Below are 22728 nucleotides of genomic sequence, written 5' to 3'. Positions count from 1 at the left end.
ATAACTGAAAAAATTCTGAAGTAAAATTTGCATATTTTTTCATGTAAATAGCATTTAATTAAAAAAAAAAATTGCAAATAGATATGGGGGAGGAAGGGGGTCATATAAGGAAAGCATAAAGTGCATATTTTGAATTCATATATGATAACTTTGGCATTTTCAAGAGTTATGCATTGCACAAATAGTTGCAATGAAAGCATAATCACCATCAATTACTGATATGCAATTTTAAAAATGTATAGGATATCATAATAGAACTATATAATTGTTGACATTATTACTAGCTCTCAATTAATCATATTCTTCCAAATTAATATGTTATTTTTCACGTCTCCAACAGTGTCAGACTTGCATTTCAATCTTCTGTGGCTAGTGAACTGCATCAGTTCACTTACCTTGGATTTTTTTCCTTTTTAACTGCCATCTTGGTATCAAACGACTTATTAGCTAACCTATCCTTGCCCAATCTGTTTCATTAACCATACCGCACTACCTGAGATTAGCTCTGCTTATACATTCTTGAGTGTTAATAATGTCAAGTTCCTTTCTAATATCTTCATTTTACATAAAATGATTACTCACAGTATCATTTTTCATAAAATAATACTGTGAGTAATCCCATCCGTAAACTTTGGAAAATTTCTTAAAACTCTAATCTGTAATCCAGTCTTTAATAAGCTGTTAAAAGTTTACATACCTTGTATGCTGCTAATTTAATGTTTCAGATAATTTTTCTTATTCCACATAAAGGTTTTCAGCTGGCTTCCCATCATACTAGCTTTACTTATTTGATTATCTATGCCAATATTTAATCTTCCACTTCATTAAAAACTTGTGCTAAATAGATGAAATATTTTCTTTGTTCTATTGGTTCTCCATTCAAAATGCAGTAGACATTTTCTATGTTCCTAACAAGTTTTTCATAGTTTGTCTTCTTATTTTGATTTTTTCATACTAAATTTGTTAATGCAATTATTCAGTTAAATTTAGTTACCAGTCATAAAGATTTGTAATGGATTTATTTAAGAGTATAATAACATCTGCATAAAGTAAAGATCAGTGTTGAATGTTGATTTTTAAAAATTTTTTATAGTGGTTTGGATTCACAACAGAAGATAATAATACAAAAATGAATGATATATTTTTCACTTAGTTGCTTTACTTAGCAACTAAGTTGCTGAGCAACAAAGTAAAGAAATATATTTATTTTCTTATTACTGTCTTTTAGTGTGAATTAAAACCATTATAAAAAAACTTAACATGAACGGCTAAGACATAAGCTTTCTTTTACTCAAATGAGTCGAACATTTCCAATTTTTGATATCAGGTGCAATATCACTTTCTTTAACAACATAATTCATATATAAGATGTGAAAGGAAGTGGAGATAGCATGCACCCATGTCATATATCAGAATTTACACCAAACACCATCCTTATGTACTCTCTTCAAAATGTCTCTGTTAACTTATAACATGAGTATAGGCTATGTAATAATTTCTATAATTCCCATTTGCATGCCACATGAATCTAGTATTTTTTTTTTGCTTGGAGCATTATATTGTATGTTTATTCCAGATCCACTAAACCAAAATACAGATACTTGTTATATTTCCATCATAGCTAGATTATTTGTCTTAAAATAAAAATCGGATCCTGATACCATTTTTTTGGTAAAAAAGACCCAACTTGTATTTGCACAATTTTTGTTAGTTTCTTCTCAAGTTTACATAAATCTTACTTAGATCACTCAAGAGAAATCCCTCTATAATCCTCACACTGTTTTATTTTCCCTTTTTCATGATAGGTATACTACTCTGTGCATTTAAAATTTGACCTTCTAATCAAGACTTCTAAATTAAGCAGTGTAATAACTACAAAACTTTTATACCTCCATATTTGAAAATTTTCTGGTCAAATATAATCTACTCCAGCATCCTTTCCAATTTCAGATTCAGCCAAGGCTTTTCTAAATCAAGTATTGATGTGTACTTCTGAATGCATATCCTCTTGAACATTTTCTACCGCTGTTCTGTCACCGTTTTATTTAACAACCATTAGAGGTAATTATTCCAGTCATTCAGGAGGAGGGGGGGGGGGTTCTGGAAAGTTCTGATGAACACCTAGAACAAAAATATTAAAGTAACTGAAAATATTTAAAGTAAAGTAATCACAAGAAAGAATATACAAGGATATAAGAACATAAGTGACCTTCATAACTCTGCTACTAGTATGTTCTTTCTTGTGGTTATATCAGTTGCTTTAATACCATTTTTGTTCTAGGTGTTATCAGAACTTTCCAGACTTCCCCCATCGTATGTCACCTTTATCATCTCTGATTCCTTTCAGTACTCTTTCCTCTATTTCTAAGCTTCTCAATAACCCCCAGAACATTTTTTCACTTTTGAAACAATTAATCTTTTGCATTCTTATTGTCATTATAGTAATGGTGTAAACTTATGTCTGTCTTACTTAACAGGAACTTTTGATAAGATTTATGCTTTTCTTGGAATGCCTCTTTTACAAATTCAGTCTGCCATGAAGTCCTGATTTTTCCATCCTTACAAACAATTTCATGACCTTTCTCACTGGCTGAATCAATCAACAAGTTCCTCAGGTACTGCTACTTGATCTCCAAGGATGAGTTCTTCTTTCAGAATTGTTTTTCTTTATTTTTTCTATTAATAACATTTGTATATTTGAATCTACCATTCATCTGGAATGAAATTCAACAAATGATTTCACAGAAATTTAGATGCCTTCTTCATAGCACAACAATTTATGTCTACTACTGGAATGCTGACGATAATACATTTCATTCTAGTAATGAGAGATTTTTGACTCGAATACAAATTTTCTTTATAAAGAGGTACCATTTAACACAATATCCTTAAGATTGAGTCTTCCTCCACAAGAGTTGATGAAGAAAGTTTCTGAATAGATACAAATATAAAAAGGAATATGGCATTCATGTTTAAGCATGGTTTCACTCAAAGTTAGTACCTTCTGAAGCTACGTATCTTTTTGTGGAATGGCCATAATTGTTTCATTACATCTCTTTTATTTATATGAATTTTTTTTTTTCATTAAAATTCTTCTTTAATTCAGTTCTGGGGGATGAAAAACCCCAACTTCCATATGAGACTTCTAACTCACCTTTAGTCTAAAGAGACCAAATAAAGATTCCTCACATCTTGGACAGGAATCGAACCCATGCCTTTCTGCCCAAAGGGCTTCATCTATACTGAATGAGCTACAGAGGCTCTATATTTGAGATTAATGTACTTAACAGATATCTGATAATTGTAATATTTTCAATGTTTTTTATTGTAATTCACAACTATATGTCATTCACTGTAATGATTCACACGATAATGTGGCAATCATTACTGACTTCACATCTGCCACTTAGATGAACAAGTGTGCATGCTCATAAAGGACGTTGATTGGTGAGTGAAACTGGAGTAAAGGGGAGAAAGAGGGAGAGAGAGAGAGAGAAAAAGAGAGAGAATGGAAGTTTAAGAATGCAGACCAGAGAATTTTGTTTTAGGAAGTTTTTAAGAAAACTTAACAGCTGAATACACTAACAGGGTATTCCAAAAAAAGAATCTTAGCAAAGTGAATCCTTGAACGGAAAAGTTGATACTGTTCAACAAGTAAATAGTAATTAAAGGAGATATAAGAAGACATTCTATTTCAATGTTAAAAAAACACTAAATGGGAAATTTCATTCTCTATCTCAAGGACACTGGTGATATGAATTATTTATTTGGAATAAGTTATGGAAATAGGGAAATCTGAAACTGTAAAATGGCATTAATGAAGAGGCTCTACTCTAATACATATTGCTTAAAAAGAAGTGACGCAAGAGTATTTTTCTCTGGTAATGAATTCATGTTATGTGCTGCTTATAATTAAGTTGCCTGAGGTAAGAAAATTATTTAAACTTGAGCCTTGTACTGTTCACGAGTTTGCCGGTCACCTTTCTCTTTATATACTTCCACAGTATTTTCTTCTTCTGCAGCTCATGCTTAATGCTACTACTTCTTCTTCTGCAGCTTCTCCCACTTAAGTGGGGTCACTGTTAATGATGAGTCTCCTCCACATCCTCCTGTCTTGGGCTGTCACCACATCCAAGTTCTTCATTCTCGAGTCCTCTTCTACCAGCTCCCTCCATCTCTTCTTTGGCCGCCCACACTGCCTCCTTCCTTGCAAATCCATCTGCATGACCCTTCTTCACACATATTCATCCTCCCTCATCATCACATGACCAAACCATCTCAACCTTGCCTCCTGTATCTTTGCTCCTAAGTTCGTAACTTTCACTGTTCCACTTACATAGTCATTTCGTGTGACCAGAAAGGACGATCCTTTCTGGTCACACCGCACATCCACCTAAGCATTCTCATCTCTGCTACTTCCATCCTGCTGATGTTATTTTTCCTCAGGGCCACAGTTTCTATAGCATATGTCATAGCTTGCCTCACTACTGTCCTATAGATTTTGTCTTTCAGATTGATTGGCACCCTCTTATCGCATAACACTCCAGCTATCTCCCTCCAGTTCCTCCAACCCGTTTGTATCCTGCATCCCACTTCCTTCTCAGCTCCTCCATCTTCTTCCACTGTTGACCCTAAATATCTAAAGTCCCTCACCTTCCTGATGACATTTCCTTCCAGCTCCAGATCTGTCTCCTGTCCGCCACCCACTGTGCAACACATATACTCTGTCTTACTTTTTCTCAGTCTCATACCTCTCTCTTCCAGTACTTTTCTCTATCTTTCCAGTTTAGTTCCTGCTTCTTCTCTTGAATCTGCACACAGCAAGATGTCATCTGCATACAACAATGTCCAAGGCGCATCTCTCACCTCCTCTGTCACCACCTCCATCACAATGTTAAACAGAAACGGACTTAATGCTGACCCTTGATGCAAGCCAACTGTTACTTGAAAACTTTCTGTCTGTCCCAGAGAGGTCCGAACACTTGTCTTCACATTTCTGTACATCTCCCACACCAACCTGACATATTTCTCTGGAACCTTGTTCTCCCTCAGACACCTCCAGACTTCTTGCCTTGGCACTCTATCAATGCTTTCTCCAAATTAATAAATGCCAGATTTAGCTCCCATTGTTTCTCTCAAAACTTTTCCATTATCTGCCGTAACCCAAAGATGGCATCTGTTGTTGATCTACCAAGCATGAAGCCAATTCCTTTGCAATCTCCACCTCCTTCCTCAATCTTCCATCAAGAACCCTTTCTAGGATTTTCATTATGTAGGACATCAACTTTATTCCTCTGTAATTCTTACAGTCTTGTGCATCCCCATTACCCTTATAGATGGGGACAAGAGTACTCTTCCTCCATTCCTCGAGTATATTTTCCTGTTGGCAAACTTTCATGAACAGGTCCCACAGCAGGTCAATTCCCTCTTTTCCCAGTGTCTTCCATGCCTCCACTGGAATCCTGTCGGGGCCCACCGATTTTCCATTTCTTCATGGCCTTCATCACTTCCACTCTACTGATGTCCTGCACCATCCCCTCAGAAGGCTGCCCATCTTCTCTGTGAGTCCTTGCATTTTCCTCATTCAAAAGTCCCTCAAAGTATATTCTCCATCTCTTTCTTATGTCCACATCCCTCCATAATACTCTTCCTTCAGCATCTTTGATCTGCCTCACATGTAAGATGTCCTTTGATCATACAGATCTTGATATGCCATGGCCTTCGCCTGTGCCACAACTCTCTTGGCTTCTTGCTTTCTCTCTCTGTACACCTCTCTGTCCTCTTCCACTCTTGACTCATCCCACTTCTGCTTTGCCTTCCTCTTAGCTGTCACTGCCACTTGTACATTATTGTTCCACCACCAACCCTCCTTCTGCTCTCTAATCTTTCCAGATGTCTCACCAAGCACCTCAATTGCACAGCTCAGGATTACTTTTGAATTATGTTTCCACCAATCTTGTACACTTTCCAGTCCATCCGAAATCCTCTCTAACACCCTCTCCCTAATCTGAAATCTCCCTAATCTGCTCTCTAATCCGAAATTAATTTAATCGAAGATAAGAACCTCTGGAAGCCATGGGAATGGCTTCCAGAGGTTCTTATCTTCGATCTTATTTTAAAGTCTGCACACAGCAGTTGGTGTTGCTGTGCCACTTGATCTGTTGGAATTACTTTACAATTTGTCACAACCTTAAGATGTTTTCTTCTAGTCAAAATGTAGTCAATTTGTGAGCTGTTTTGTTACCACTCCTAAATGTTATCAAATGTTCTTCCCTCTTGTAGAAAAACGAGTTCACAATTGCTAGATCAAACGCTACTGCAAAGTCCACAACCCTCTCTCCTTCCTGGTTCATCATTCCCACTCCGTGGCCACCATGCACCTTTTCACAGTCTCTATTCTGTCTCCCTATGTGTCTGTTCAAGTCTCCTCTGACAATCATCATCTCGTTTTCTTCCAGTTCCCTCATTTCTTCATCTAACACGTTCCAGAGCTCATCTTTCTCCTTTGCTGTACAGCCAACTTGCGAGGCATACACACATAATACGACCACCTGTTCTTTTCCAAGACCCAATTTCATTTGCATGATCCTGTCGTTCCTTCTACCCACTTCCAGTACTTCGCCCTGCATTCTGCCACACACCACAATCCCTACACCATTTCTTCCCTCGTTATTCGCTCCAGAGTAGAACAATTTATATCTATCTCCCAGTTCCTTTGCCTTTTACCCTTTCCACCTTGTCTCCTGCACACATAAAATGTCCAACTTCCTCTTCCTCATCATGTCTGCCACCTCTCTTCCCCTTCCAGTCATGCTTCCAACATTCAGTGTTCCCACTCGCAACATCCTCTCCACCTGCTGGGCTTGCTTCTTTAACTGCACCCACCCTTGATGCGGTAGCCCTCGTCCACTTCTCACATCTATAGGGCGATGTGGCTGCGCATCACTTAAGAGGTATGCCCTAGCCCTTATATCATTTTCTCTTTGACTCATATCATAGCTAGAGCTGGCAGTGAAGTTTTACGACCGGATACCCTTCCTGACATCAACCCTCGCCATTTATCCAGGCTTGGGACCGGCACCTACTGAGCACCTATGCTTAATGATATTACTCATCCATCTAAATCCTACAATTAACTCTCTTTACACTAGGTATACAATTTAATACTGCTTCCTCTAGATGACCCTTAACTATCTCCCATGCACTACTAACATCCTTAACCATGCAGTGTTTTATGCCATGATACAGATTTAAGCTTCTTCCTAAGCTTGTCATAATCACCTGCCTTGTAGTTCCACAAATACCCACTTCTTGATAGAATATTGCTCCTGCTTTACAATCTCCCAAGTCAAAACCATATGGTCACTTTCACCAATTGGAGGCAATGTTGTCACCTTGGTTATGGATAGCTCTTCTGATCCTATGACCAGGTCCAATACTCTCCCACCCCTAGTCCAATGCATTACGTGCTGTCTTAAGTAATTATCTCTCAGCAGGTGTATAAATTCTAAATCCTTTCTGCCATGTGATCTTTCTTTCTTCCTTCCTTCCAGTCTATATCTCCATAGTTGAATTCCCCCATAATAATAAATCGTTGTACTAATTTGGCGATGAATGTCATCCAGTTCATCTGTGGAACTCCCTGACCTGTAGCAACAACCAACTGTATATTTTGTCTTATCGGTCTTAATCTCACACCAGATTGCTCAAATTAACACCCACCCTCCTGCCTGTCTCCTATTCTCTTGGTTACAATTCATCAGCAGTACTCCTTCCCCATCCTATCTTCTCTATCTTCCCTGAAAATACTTAATGCTTCACATTCAATCCCTGTAACTACATCATCTGCTGTTAGCCAAGTCTCACTAATGCCTATCACTTTTGGTGAGGTTGCACTAGCCAATGCCAAAAACTCCTTCCTCTTGTTCCTGATTCCTCTGGCATTAGTACGCAGAAATGGCAACATCCCTCTATTCCCCCACCCACCATTACTTTTTGAATTGACTACCCTATTGAATATTTTTGCTTGAGAGACTAGATTCCTCACTTGGTCATTCACACACTCACTCGCTTCATGGGTGCCTTCACACAAACTCACTTGCTTCCAACCTAATTGCTTAAGTTTCCCTGAATTTGCACTTCAGCATGCTCAGTGAACAAAGCTCTCTCGACACCTAAAACCAAACCAATCAGATGCAGTCCATCTGCATTGTACAAATCCTTCTTTCCATCAAACAGAGACCACAAATTCTACATCATCCCTTTTGCACAATCTACATATACACTCATTGCCTATTAATGCCCCCTCTTCCTCAATTCGCCTCTATCATTGCACGGTAGAAGACTTACAATCTTCACCTTCTCGCTCTTCAGTTTTTCTTCTTCTAACAACTCCTTTACATCCTCACTCACAGACTACTTCTCACCTCTCAAATCATTGGTACCAACCAAGACAATCATTTCCCTTGACTTACCTTTTTGCATCCAGATGAGAGGGCTAATATCGTGAATTTTTGCTCTGGGGAAACACGATTTTGTCATACCTTCATTAAGTACTCCTCCTGATTATTTAGTCTCCATAGATTATTTTCTCCTTAACTTGTTTTTCTTGTTTGTTTGGTCAGTCTTTATTGCTCTTTCGGATCACCTGCTTCTTTCTTTTTTCAGCTCTGCTTAACTATTTCTGCTTCTGCAGGTTTTCAATTTTGTGCTTTCCTATGAAGTATAACATTTAAGTGCACTAACTGCCTCAACAGAAGTCAATTTTTGAGAAAAGTATGGTATGAGAGAGGACTTGAAAAAATTACTGGAAGCAGCAAAAGAAAAGAGTGAGAGAGTAAAGATAGTGAGTCTGTTGCTGTGGTATGACAGAGCAGAGTTGAGAAGGAGAGCCATAATTGCAAATGACTCTATGCATAGGTTATGTAAGAGGAGTGGTTTGGAGTTTGTGGAGTGAGCTACACGGGCAAAAGGACTTATACAAGAAGGATGGTTGCATCTAAATGGATTTGGTGTTCAGAGTGTGGAAAAATTGCTGCTGAATGAAGTGAAAGCGTGCAGAATAAGGAAAACTAGAGTTTTTAGGGGGCTGGGGTGGGGAAGCTGTTGAGGGGATATGCAGACATCAGTGAGGCAGGTGAGTGTAAGAATGTGTATAATATGCCTGAGTTAGTACCAAAGATAACAAACCATAATGGGATAGTTAGTATAAGGTGTCAAGATATGGGTGGGACTATGGGACTTTTGCACTTAATGCACACTAATGCCAGGAGAATTATGAACAAGCAGGAGGGATTTTTGGCCTTGGTTGGCTAATCCTGCCAAAGGTTATTGGCATTAGTGACACATGGCTAACAGAAGATGATATAGTTAGTGGGACAGAATGTGAAGGGTATAGTGTGTTCAGGAAAGATAGAGAGAAAAGAATGGGAGGGGTGGGCGAGTGTTATTGATGACAGCCGATGAACTGCAGCAAAGAGAATAGAAGATCAACTGTAGGATAGCGAAAATACACATCTGAGGCTATCAGGTGTGAGATTGAGGCCAGCAGAACAAAATATACAGTTTGGTGTTGCTATAGGCCAGTAGATGAAAAAGATGATGGAGATATTATGCATAGGCAAATAGACTCAATGAGTGGAGGAGAGGTAATTATTATGGGAGTTCAACTAAGGTAACATTGATTCGAAGGAAGAGAGGACACATGGGAGGAAGGAAATGGATTTTATGCAGTTACTAAGGGATAACTACCTGAGACAGCATGTAATGGAATATACTAGGGGTTCGAGAGTGCTCGATCTAGTAATTGCATCTGAGAATTTGACTATAATGAATATGACCAAGTTACCACCAATTGGTGAGAGTGATTATAAGGTCTTGACCTGGGAGGTGGCTAAATGTGTGGAATTTTCAGTTAAGACAGGGGGGTATATGTGGAATTACTGTGCTGGTAAGTATGACAAGCTTAGGACATTGCTTGGATCAGTGTCATGGCATGTAAAAATGAAAGGTTTGGATATTGATCGTACATGGGAAGTGGTAAAGGAGTGTTTGAAGGAGGTAATGGCTGACTGCATACATAGAATCAGGAGAGTAAATCAAGTGGGAGTTAAATGGATGAATAACACTATTAGCTTGAGCTGCAAAAAAAAAAAAGAAGAAACAATTGTGGAGGGAATTTAAGGAGAAATGTGACCTGCAGGCACACGAACAGTACAAGGCACAGGCCAGAAGGGTAACTAGTGGTAAGAAAACAAAAGCAGATTATGAAAAGAAGTTAGCAATGCAGGCTAAAGAGAATCCCAAACAGCAATTTCGATATGCTGCAAGTAAAAAAAAAAATGTATACAGCAGAATAATTTTAAGGAATGCCAATGATAGGGAGGTAACTGAATCAGTTGAAATAGTAGAATTACTAAGTGAACACTTTGCAAGAGTATATCATCCAGGCAGTGATATTGCAGGAATGAGGGAACCAATAGCTTATGCAGGAACTGACGTGAATGAAATGGAGGTGAATAGTATATTATAGAACCTTATGTGGAATTGGATGGTATACTAGCTCAAGTCTTACGTGAAGCGGCAAAGGAATTGTGATGCCCTTGATCATATTGTTTAAATTAAGTCTCTGGGTTAGTCCTGAGGGTGGAAAGAGGAGAAAATAGTTCCATTGCATAAAGGAAGCTCTAAGACTGCTGTTGCAAATTTCTGACCAATCAGCATATCACGAATCGTCATCAAAGTACTGGAGTAGTTGGTCAAGAGTAAAATACAGGAATGGATAGAGGGAAATAGGATACTGTATGGGAGGGGGGGGGGGGGGGGGGGAACAGCATGATTTTGAGAAAAGTAGATCATTCCTCAGTAACTTGCTCACGTTTTATAATATAATACAGTGACAGGTGAATTGGATAAGTGAAATGAGTTTACAGTATTACTGCTGGACTAGTGGTGTGCAGCAGGATTCTGTTCTTGGACCACTGCTATTTAATTTGTTCATTAAGGATATAGGAAAGGATCTGAGATGAACTGTTCATTTATTTGCTGATGATGCAAAGTTGGGAAGAGCAACAATGAATACACATGATGTCAAAATTTTGCAGAATGATTTGGATAGATTGGCAGACTGGGCTAGGGAGAATCATCATCGTCACGAACCATGGGCTCACTGCCCGTTGGTGTCCGATGCCTCCTTCACTATCTTCTTCCACCTTTCTTTGTCCAGTACACAGTGTCGCAATTTCTGTACATCCATTCCACACCAGTCCTTTATGTCATCTATCCATTCTCTGTATGGTCTACCTCTTCTGTTTACACCATCCATAATACCAAACATGAATGTCTTTATCTTCCAATTCTCACTCATTCCACAGATGTGTCCAAATAATTGCAGCTTCCATTTTATAATCTTCTGCATTAGATTTTCCTTTGGTTGTATCTTCCGATAGAACTCTACATCTGGGAGTGCTGGTGAATAGGGAGTTGAAGTTTAGGGGGGCACATAGCAAAAGTGGCTAAATCAGCTAATCAGATCACTGGGTTACTGAAGAATACTTTAACAAGAAGAGACAAGCAGGTCATTGTTCCTCTTTATCAAGTCTTGATAAGACCCCCATCTTGACTACTGTGTGCAGATCTAGGTGCCAGAGTTTCTTTGTGATGGGGAGGAGGTAGAGAGGATCCAGAGGCAAGTGACCAAGATGGTAGCTGGTCTATGGAATGAACCTTACAAGAACAGATTGAAGATTTGTGGGTTACAGAAATTAGTTGACAGGTGGAAAAGGGGTGATATGATTGAGACATTCAAATTACTGAGGGGTTTTTACAAGATTAATTTAGAGGAAATTTTTCAGAACAGGTCTGGTGGTGGGAGAACTAGGGCCATCCATGGAAATTGAGCAAGAGTTTATTAGCAAGGATGTTAGAACTAAGTTTTTTTACTTGGAGAGTGGTGAATGAGTGAAATAAGCTGCCAGAGTCTGTTGTGGGTGCCATGACTGTGAATGAGTTCAAAGCAAAGTATGATAGATACTGTGTGAATGCTGAATATTCCTTGGCATGATGTTTAGGGCCTCCCTCGATGAGTCTAAGGACACCTTGGAGTTGTCCGTAATAATATCCATTTGGTTCTCCTCTATTTCCACAGCCACATGTTCGACATTATTAGCATCATTTTCTACCTTATCATTGGTATTTGCTGTGCTCTTCACCTAACAGGCACTCACTTTTAAAACACTAAATACATACTCTCTCTCCAGTTTCAATTTCCTTCCACATATTCTTTAATTTTCTCAACGCATACATTTGACATACACTGCACTGAATAATATCCCGCAAATTCAAATAGCCAGATAAAGCCATCTTTGCTGCCATTCATCGTGTTGGTGCCATGCCAACAATATCACAATAAAAGTGTTATAAATATAATAATACTTTAAAAACACGAAAATCTATACTAATACACTATAATACTCTAATTTTCCGATGAAAAAACACAATAAAACAGATTAAAATTGCTAATTTCACACAAGTGCTAAACTACATGAAACTAAAGCCAAATTAGTGATACTTTGGAATATTGTTTGAATTGTAATTTAACTAGTTTCTCTGTGTGTGTGTGTGTGTGTGTGTGTGTGTGTGTGTGTGTGTGTGTGTGTGTGTGTGTGTGTGTGTGTGTGTGTGTGTGTGTGTGTGTGTGTGCACGCACGTGCGCATACTCCAGATGATGACCTTAATATAAAAGTTAAAATGTTGGGAAATTAAAGTTATCGCTCTTAACAAGGTACCTCTATAATTTTACGACAATGAATGCTGATCACTAAGTAACATTGAAAGAAAGAAAACTTAAACATTGAAATCAATGAGATCTTCCTTGTAGATTTCAGGATTTCAGAAGATTTATAAGAAGAGATGTGGAAGTAATACTGTAAGAATAAGGGTGAGAGGAGATATGAAATATATAAAGACAAGGCTAGAAAATTTATGAGTATTATACAGAAAGCAAAGTCAGACTATGAATAACATTGTCAGTGTAGGCTAAAGGCAACTCAAAAGAATTTTATAATTATGCTAAAATCCTTTTTTGAGAAAATTTTATCATTATGCTGCAAAGTAAAAGGAATGAAAGCGGAAAATTAATGTCACTGTAAGCTTGTGTCTGAAGCAGATGCAATTCAAATAATGAGTGCACACTTAGTGAATTGGTGTGTGCAAGACAGATCACAGTGCTATTATTACATTGGATGGGGAGGGGGAGAGAGAAAGGTGCACATGAAGAGGTTCTGGAACTGTTGTCTAATGTGGACAAAATTTTGGGAACAGGGACAGATGGGGATATCACCATGTATGCTAAAGGAACATTCAGCTGAACTGGTTGTATAATTTGAGTGTTTGCTAAGGAGAGATCCCAGAGAAATGGAAAAAAATGTATGATGGTCCCAAGGATGGTACAAAAACTGATGTGTTTAACTACTGACAACAGTATCTCTAGGCAATGATGATTTTAGAAAGGTTGGTAAGATCTAACATACAGAAATGGGTTGACAGACAAGCTATACTTTGCAAAGAGGAGCATGAATTTATTACAGGGAAGATATGTATTCATTTGCTCATCTTTTGTAATGTTACAGCTGAGATGGATAAAGGGAACGGATATATTGGGATACTGCTGAACTTTGCTAAGACATTTGAGGATACCATGTGAAAAGTTGTTGTATTAATTGGAGAATACTGGACTGGAATTTAAACTACTGACTTAAATAAATAATAGGGTAGTCGACAGAAAGTGGTATGTGGAGGGGGGGGGTGAATCTGCAAGATGTAAGGTAACCAATCACTCCTAGGCATTGTTATTCAATATACATTAATGACATTAGGAAAGACCTGACAGAGATGTTCAATTGTTTGCTTATGATGCAGACAGTCTAGGCAATCAAGGATATTATTAATATGCAACACATAGAATGACTTGAACAGAATGGAACTGTTGGTAATGATAACAGTTAATAATACACATTGGCAAAGTGTAAATAATACACTTTGGTGTGATGAGATTTCCAATGGCATATTATACTGCTGAAATTATTATTGGAGAAACTGATGAGACTAAAGATCTTGGAGTTATGGTGAGTAAGAAATAACATTTCAAAAGGTCATATAACAAAGATTTCAAATGCAATTTGAAATCTCGATAGATAATTGAAATGCTGAAACAAATACATGTTAAGGATGAGGAGGTCATTTTGTTTCTTTACAAGGCCATGATAATTGCATCTGGACAAACATGCACAGATTTGGTCTCCTGAATACCAAGGCAATGAAGAAGTTGTGTAGAGTACAAAAAAGAATTACAAAGATATCTGAATTAAAGAATGTGAAATATGAGAATTGGAAAGACACTGGTAAGTAGGAGAAAAAGGAGTGATATGACAGAGACCTATAAATTCTGAAAGGGTGTTATATAATACTAGTTGATGGAATTTTTGTTATAAGAAACATGGGGAGAGGACAAATGGAAGTTAAGTTTGTATACATTAAATAGGTGACAGCGATATTTTTCTCTCACAGAACAGTGAATAAGTGAAACAAACTGCCTGTTGAAGTGGTGAATACATTTGCTATGAATGAGGTGTGACAGCTGGTGTGGGTGATGTGGGCTCAATGGCTGAATACTCTGTAGATTTCCAATAATAATAATAATAACTGAAATTGGCTTCAATTCACAGTTTAGACCAGAAGAGATGGAAAAGTATTTTCTGTTAGTAATGATCTAATACTATCTGCCCATTTTCCAACCAGAATAACAGATAATCCTCATTATTCTCCCAAAACCCTGGATCTTCTCTTAGATCTCAGGTCACCTCATGATAACTAACTATAACTTTGCCTACATTATGTTTCTACAGACTGATCTTCACCCAGCCAATCTCAGCCACATGCCCTCTGGCACTTGAACAGAATCAATATATGTTTCTATGCCAGCTGTGATATCTCTATACCTCTTTTCCATTCCATAGCTTAATTCCTGTTGCTGTTCTTCTAATCCAAATACTGTATTCTGATCAAATAACTTAATCTCTGATCAAATCATCTCTGATGAATGAAGAACATTCATATCACCTACTCCACACAAAGCCCTTTAACCACTATCCAAGACTTCATTCCTATCAAGAATGCCAGAGTAGCATACATGATAAAAATTCAGCATTCAAATGGCTCAAGTCAAAAATCAGTCAACATTGCAGCTCACAACATCTATTAAAAAACCATTACTAAATCAGAGTTGGAAATGGCAAAATTCGGAAAACTTTCCTCCTGCACAAATGACAATTGAGCTGTCTGGTCCCTCTAAGACTACACAACTGTCATTCTATGCTTCCAGCTCTCTCACATCATGTTACATCTTATCTCATGGAGATAAAGATGATCTCTTGGATTCGTCTTTTCCAACGACTATTGTATAAACAACCAAGGAAATCATCTCCCACTATATCACAAACAGACTGCTCTATGTTATCTCTGATCTTTTGCCAGAAAGGCATTAGAAAATCCTAATCCATCCAGATATCAATGTCTTCTGACCAAGATGTTTATCCCCTCCTACCACCAATGGTGCTTAAAATCTGCATTCCACCTAACATTCACTAAAACTTTAAAATTAGAAGAAAAAAAAATTCTTTTTTCTAATTTTTATGTACAAGTAACATTAACAAAGTTTTAGTGGCTATATTTTATCTAGTAACATGAAATTAATGGATTCATAACATTTATTCATTCCACTGGGACTGCCATATTAGTATATCTGAAGAGTTTATCATCCCATTAGTTCAATGATCTGAATTACCTCCAGGTCTCCTAGGGAGGTGAACAGAATAATGTGAAATTACTGTATTAATTTCATAAACTATTTTTGCAACTAGTTTAAAAAAAATAAAACAAACAAACAAACAAAAAGGCAAATTCATCTGGCAAAGGAAAAATAGAATAATAATGTAATTTTCGACCACTAATATTATACAAGGAAACAATTAAAACTGGGTTTTAATTGGTTGGAGATTTTTTTACAGAGATGTAGCCTACTAGTTTCGCTGACTTGACTATTAGCTTCATCTGGGCACACAGAAAGCAACAAAATGGCTTAAAACAGAACAGAAACAAGCTAAAGTATCAGGTTAAAACATAACCAAATGCTAAATATTATCAAAATTCAAATGAAACGTTACACCAAACACATGAAGCGTGTATGTTAGCAGTCATTGTTATACAGGTGTGTTCTATAATTGGCTGCAAAAAAGTTGAATTCCGATGTGTCAAGTGATCTTATGAGTGTTTTCCATATGTCACCAAGGATAATCCCATGGTTTCTGTTTAAGGCTGCTTCTTGAATGGATCACTATTGCAGCTTCTTTGATGTTGTGGGTATGAAAGTCTTCTTCTAAGTATGGCATAGTATTTTTATCCCATTCAATGTTGTGATTGGTATTAGAAAAATGGAGAGCTAAACTGCAATTGTCTTCTCTGTTGTTAACGTTCCCGATATGTTCTTTTTGTCTTATCTTTAAACTTCTAGAAGTTTGTTCTATATAATTTAAACCACAAGAGCAAAGAATGTTGTAAACCAGGATGTTTATAGAATGTTGTAAACTCCAGGATGTTTATAGAAAGCAATCTTGTCCTTTGGTGATCGTAACAAGTTGCAGCCTTAACAGAAACCAATGGTTGAACCTTAGTGATGACATATGGAAAACACTCATAAGATCACTCAACACATCGGAGTTCAACTTTGCAGCCCATTATAGAATACACCTGTATAACAATGACTGCTAACATACATACTTCATGCATTTCGTGTAACGTTTCATTTGAATTTTGATAATATTTAGCATTCAGTTATGTTTTAACCTGATACTTTAGCTCGTTTCTGTTCTGTTTTAAACTGTTTTGTTGCGTTTTGTGTGCCCAGACAAGCCAACTGTCAAGTCGGTGAAACTAGTAGGCTACATGTCTGTAAAAAATCTCTAACCAGTTAAAATCCAGTTTTATACGTTTCCTTGTATAGGAAAAATAGAATGTTTCCAATTCTTGTCACATATAATTACATATACTACACTGGAAAGAGATTTTTTAAATTACTCTTATCGAGTAATTTCAAAATACTTCCATGAAAGTACTTCCAGTTTTCTGAATCTGAATCTGAATACTGAAAATCTGAAAACAAACCCCAACTCAACATCACCAGAGTTAAAGATCGGTACTATCAACGTAAGAAGCCTGAATGGCAAAGAAATGGAGCTAGCTGAGGAATTAGATAAGTACCAGATCGACATAATAGGGGTGACTGAAACAAAAAAGACCAAAACTGGTGAGATCTTTCTGAACAATAACTACAAAATGTTATATTCAGGCAATGATAATCAAGGAAAAGAAGGAGTAGCCATAGTATTCAACACAAAATACGAGGCTAATCTTCTTGAATGGCAGTCAGTTTCAAGTAGAGTAAGTAATGTGGGCAAATATGAGAATGGGGAATTGGACAATGAGATTTATTTGTGCCTATGGTCCCACAGAAGATTCTACTAACGTAGAAGTGGAGGAATTTTTTGAGGCTTTAGAAAAAGCAACTCACACAATGAAAAAGGAAAAGTTGGTCCTTGTTGGGGATCTAAATAGCAGAGTAGGAAATGGTTGTCAGATATACAAAAATATTTTGGGAAAATTTGGAGAAAAGAGCAAAGCTAATAATAATGGCAAATATCTGTTGGATTTCTGCTCAGGATATGGACTGGTCATTACTAACACCATGTTCTAACATAAAAAATGTGCACAAATTCACATGGAGAGAAGAGGCTAGGAATAAGAAAAGTCTCATTGACTATGTTATTGTTGATAGTGATGTTTTCTCCCTGGGGCAGGACACCAGAATGTACAGAGGATTTGAAATTGGAAGTGATCACTATTTAGTCTTGAGCAGGATAAAATTGAATTTCATATTGAAAAGAATAACATGTAAGAAAATTTTAAAGCGAATAAAAGTTGAGCAGCTCTCAGATGTGAACTGTAGACTAAAATACACAAAGGTTATTGAAGAAAAAATTAAAGAGTTTGAGAACAGGAATCAAAGCTTGGAGATTCGGTGGCAAACTGAAGAAAACACTGATTGATTCTGCCAGAGAGGCATGTGGTGAGGTTGTCTGCAAGGATAAAAAAATCAGAACTCCCTGGTGGACACAGGAAGTTAAAGAGACAGTGAAGGAAAAGAAGAAAGCATATCAAAAGTTCTTGTCAAATAAGTCAGCTTGTGCTCTTAGAGAGTACAGAGACAAATGCAAGAATGCTAAACACTGTGTAAAACTAGCTAAACAAAAGTCATGGGAGGACTTTGGCAAGAATATAGAAAATAAATATCAATAAGCTGGTAAAATATTCTGGAGGTTGTTGAAGAAACTTAGGAATGGAGGAAAGAGTGCTGTAAAAGGAGTTAGAGATGATAAAGGTGACATGAAAACGGGAGAAAAAGATATCCTTGAAGTATGGAGTAATTACTTTGAAAAACTGCTAAATGAAACAAGCAGTGATGACAGCACAGTGGTAAAAAACACTGACCAGGCATGCAGTCAGGAATACATATCCATACTTGAAGTAGAAAAAGCCATCAAAGGCTTGAAATGTGGAAAGGCAGCAGGAGTAGATGATATTCGACCAGAAATGCTGAAGTATGGAGGTATAAGAGTCTTACAGTGGCTGCACTGCATAGTTCAGAAACCCTGGACAGAGGGACGAATTCCCGATGATTGGAGTAGAGCTCTCATAGTACCCATATATAAAAAGGGAAATAAAACTGAATGTGAGAATTACAGAGGTATTTCCCTACTGAGTGTTCCTGACAAGATCTATGCAAGTATACTTGAGAAACGGTTGAGAAGAATTGTGGAAGAAAAGCTTGGTGAAGAACAAGCTGGATTCAGGCCAAATAGAGACTATCAGGATCAGATCTTCACTTTACGACAAATAGTCGAGAAAACATGAGAATATAACAAAGATCTGTATTTAAGTTTTGTCGATTTGGAGAAGGCATATGACAAGGTGCCAAGAGAGAAGCTATTCAATATGCTACAGTTATATGGTGTAAATGGGGCATTATATCAAGCAATACTTAGTCTTTATTTGAGTTGTAAGTCAGCAGTTAGAATTGAAGGAAGTATAGGAAGATGGTTTAATGATAAATCTGGTGTGAGACAAGGATGTACATTATCCCCTCTGTTATTCATTATCTATATGGATCACATTATGAAGGAAAGTGGTATTAAACATGATATCAAAATTGGAGATGTTAATGTCAGCTCTTTGCTTTATGCGGATGATGTTATACTTCTAAATAAATCCGCTACAAGTCTGCAAGATTCTCTGACTAAATTGAATAGCTGTTGTAATAGATATGGTATGAAGGTCAGCAATAAAAAGACAAAGACAATGAAAATAGGCAGAATCATTGAAAATGTCAACTGCATTGTGAATGGAGAACCTATAGAACAAGTAAAACATTTGAGCTGCTTAGTAAAAAGCATTTTTAGTACAAGATGGTAAATTATATATGGAAATAGACAACAGAATCAATACAAAGCTGGTATGGTGGGAAGTCAATTGAATAAATTCATATGGAATAAGAGAGAAATTAGTCGGAACACTAAATTAGCTGTATACAAGACAGTGTTCAAACCAGTTTTAACTTATGGATCTGAGAGCTGGGTCAGAAGTAAAACACTTGACCAAAGACTAGAGACCACAGATATGAGAGTCCTGAGTAAGATTAGAGGCATGAACAGATGGCATCAATGGCAATATCATATTAAAAACGAGGATATTAGGGAAGAACTTGACATTGTCAGCATCTAGGAATGCGTTAGCAGAGCTAATCTCAGGTGGTATTGTCACTTAAACAGAATGGGTGAGGAAAGATTAGCAAAACAAGTGTTCTCTGCTCGGTTGGCAGCAAAACGACCCAGAGGAAGACCAAGATATAGGTAGATTGATACGGTACAAAGTGCCTTAGACGACAGAAATATAAGATCTGATAATGTTGGAGTCTTGACAAGTAACAGACTGATTTGGAGGAAAATTGTAGATTGGAAGTTAGTAATGATGTGATTTTTTTCATGTAGTTCTATCATATCCTGTACACCCCTTGAGGGTACATGGCAGGAATTTGATGATGATGATGAAGTACTTCTAGACATTGACAAAAAACATGAAATCAAATATCTAAACTCTTAATTCCTTTATATAAATAAAATTAAGTGACTCATGTTCATTTAGAGAATATTTCAACTCATTATTTTTTTGAAGGATGTCAGGTTAAATCAGACTTTATTTTAAGAAAGAGAAATATTTCTTTCTTAAAATAATGCCAAAGCTTCACTCAATAAAATTGATTTAAATTTTATAAGTAGTTATATTAAATATTTTTAACATAATTTGTATTCAAAAACAAACAAACAAACAAACAGAAAATAAATAAAATAAAATCAGGTAATCTGACCTGTCATAATATGACCTAGACCAAGTGATACAGCTTAGCGCAGCATGGAAAAAAAATGCAATTTAAACATAAGACAAACAGCAACTAGTTAAATCTGAAATGTTAGCATACACTGAAGCACGTATAATATGGAATTATTGATAATACTGCAAATGTGTTAAAAAAAAGTGCAGAAAATATTAAGTCTTACTGTTATAATCCAATGCCTTTTCATTTGTAGGAATCGGTAATGGTGGAATATACTTTTGCTGTTCATCTAAGTTTTCAACTGCATCTTCAAATGCTTTCTGGCTACTGAAATGAAACCAATTTAAGTAGCAATTTCTAAAATAAAACATATGAAATGATCACAAACAATGTGACAAATGACCTTGTTTATTATTTACTGTAATAGTGAGATTTAATATTAAAGAAGTAAAAAGAAATTCAAAATTTGATTTATATCTCTTTCTCTATATATAATAAAAGTTTCATTTGTTTAAGAAACTAAGATGAACGTGAGCTGTGGCTGCCATTTAATGAAGCTAACACAGATTCTGTCTTACTAACAAACAGATTCTGCTTGCATGTATCACATAGCACATGATAGTATATATATCATGGTTCACATTGAAGTTTCTGGAACAAAAAGCTATGTAGAAATAGGAATGCTTTTTTTTATAAAAAAAAAAATTATTATCCTCACACATTAAAGGTCACAGGACCCATAACAGTACAGTGCCACGTGTGGGTAAGTGATTAAGGAGAAGGAGTTGAACAGTGTATGGGTGTTGGCCAGTGACTGCTCTTGGTTACATGATTAGAAGAAAGTGGAGGAATGGCAGTAGCCAAATCAGAGGAGTAATACCCATGAAAGAATCTATAGAAAAGGCATTTACTAACTAAAATTGATTATTTACAGCTAACATTTTGCTAGCTCAAGCTACTATTATCAAAGGTACTTTAACAATACACAGTTAATGAAGACCATTAATGAAATGACCTCGTGAACAAGAAGTCATGTGCATAGAGGGAGACAGTGGCACTCTTTGTGGAACTGCTATTATTAAGGCTGATGAGCAGATAGGATAGGGCACCAAAATGTATATGGGATCATACCATCAATATGATTGCAGTTAATCAGATTATATAGAATTTTTGCCCATTTAAGGAATGGTTTCTCCAATTTAAACTGGGATTTGCAAAGTAGCCTGACCTCCTTCCCTCTGATGAAATGGTCCTTGTCTAAGGCATGTTGTGCTAGTCCACTTTTTGGCTGTCCATACTGGGTATTTTTTTCTTTTCTTTTCTTCTTTTTTTTTTTTTCAGATTGTGGTAGTCTCATCCAAAATTCTGGGTTCTATAATGGGTAGGGGATACTGCAGACACCTGGGAAGGTGAGAGGGTCCTGGTAAGCTTTGATTTGTCTCAGGAAAGTGGAAATTTTCTTTAGAGAGTTGTATACACCTCTGTTTATGTGTTGTTTCAGCACAGTTGTCCAGTTTATTCTGTTAAACCTTTACCTTTGATGTAGAGCAGGAGTTGCCAAACTTCTTTGACCGTCGATCCCTTCAAGAGTTTCTTGACTTTTTATCAACCCCCTCTATTTTACTATTATGTAATTATAATAGGACATGCAAAAAAAAAAAAAAAAGATGTTTATATCAGTTTTTAGATTGTTTATTTTATAGTTACAGTGTTTATTGTATGTATAATATAGTATATATTATTATATTGGCTTAACATCAAAGGGATACGTTTTTGACGTCCTTCTAAACATTACATATTTAATAGGAGGGATAAATAATATATAAAATATAAAATTTAATTTAGATAACAAAATAACAATAATACAATCTTCCTTATATATATGAAAATAAGACTTTTATTAACTTAGTATACAATTTACTAATGTTGTCAATGCAAAGGGTGTGCTTCGTGACTCTTGACAAGATTAGCAATGTTGGGTTCAAAATTAGTAAGTTTCAGCCTTAAATTGCCACAGAATTCTATATCTAGCATATTTCTTTGTTTTGTTAAAATGGAATTAACATGGCTGAAACCAGCTTCAACCATGTACGAGCTCAAAAATGCAAGCAAAAAGGGAAGTACCACTTCAGAAAGTTTTGGATCTTTTTCTATAACATTTATATTCGTCCAAAAGTAATTTAAAGTCCTATTTTTAAAAAGCATCTTAGCTTCAAGATCAACTGACA

General features: G+C 36.5%; 1 protein-coding gene across 3 annotated transcripts in view; it reads right to left on the bottom strand.

Moving 5' to 3' along the window:
• The window catches only part of LOC150101175 (oxysterol-binding protein-related protein 9), a 613809-nt gene that overhangs the window by 311659 nt on the left and 279422 nt on the right, over positions 1 to 22728 (bottom strand). For 2 of the 3 annotated variants that reach the window (XM_090402198.1, XM_090402200.1), the window contains exon 11: positions 20724 to 20827. In XM_090402198.1, coding sequence (XP_090258324.1) covers positions 20724 to 20827 — 104 coding nt within the window. The remainder of the gene's footprint in view (positions 1 to 20723; positions 20828 to 22728) is intronic. The other variant, XM_090402199.1, reaches the window with a different exon arrangement.

Source organism: Typopeltis vanoorti, chromosome 12, assembly GCF_054136105.1.
Source record: "Typopeltis vanoorti isolate ZY-2024b chromosome 12, IOZ_Tvanoo_1.0, whole genome shotgun sequence".
Taxonomy (NCBI): domain Eukaryota; kingdom Metazoa; phylum Arthropoda; class Arachnida; order Uropygi; family Thelyphonidae; genus Typopeltis; species Typopeltis vanoorti.
This window is presented reverse-complemented; position numbering and strand designations above follow the sequence as displayed.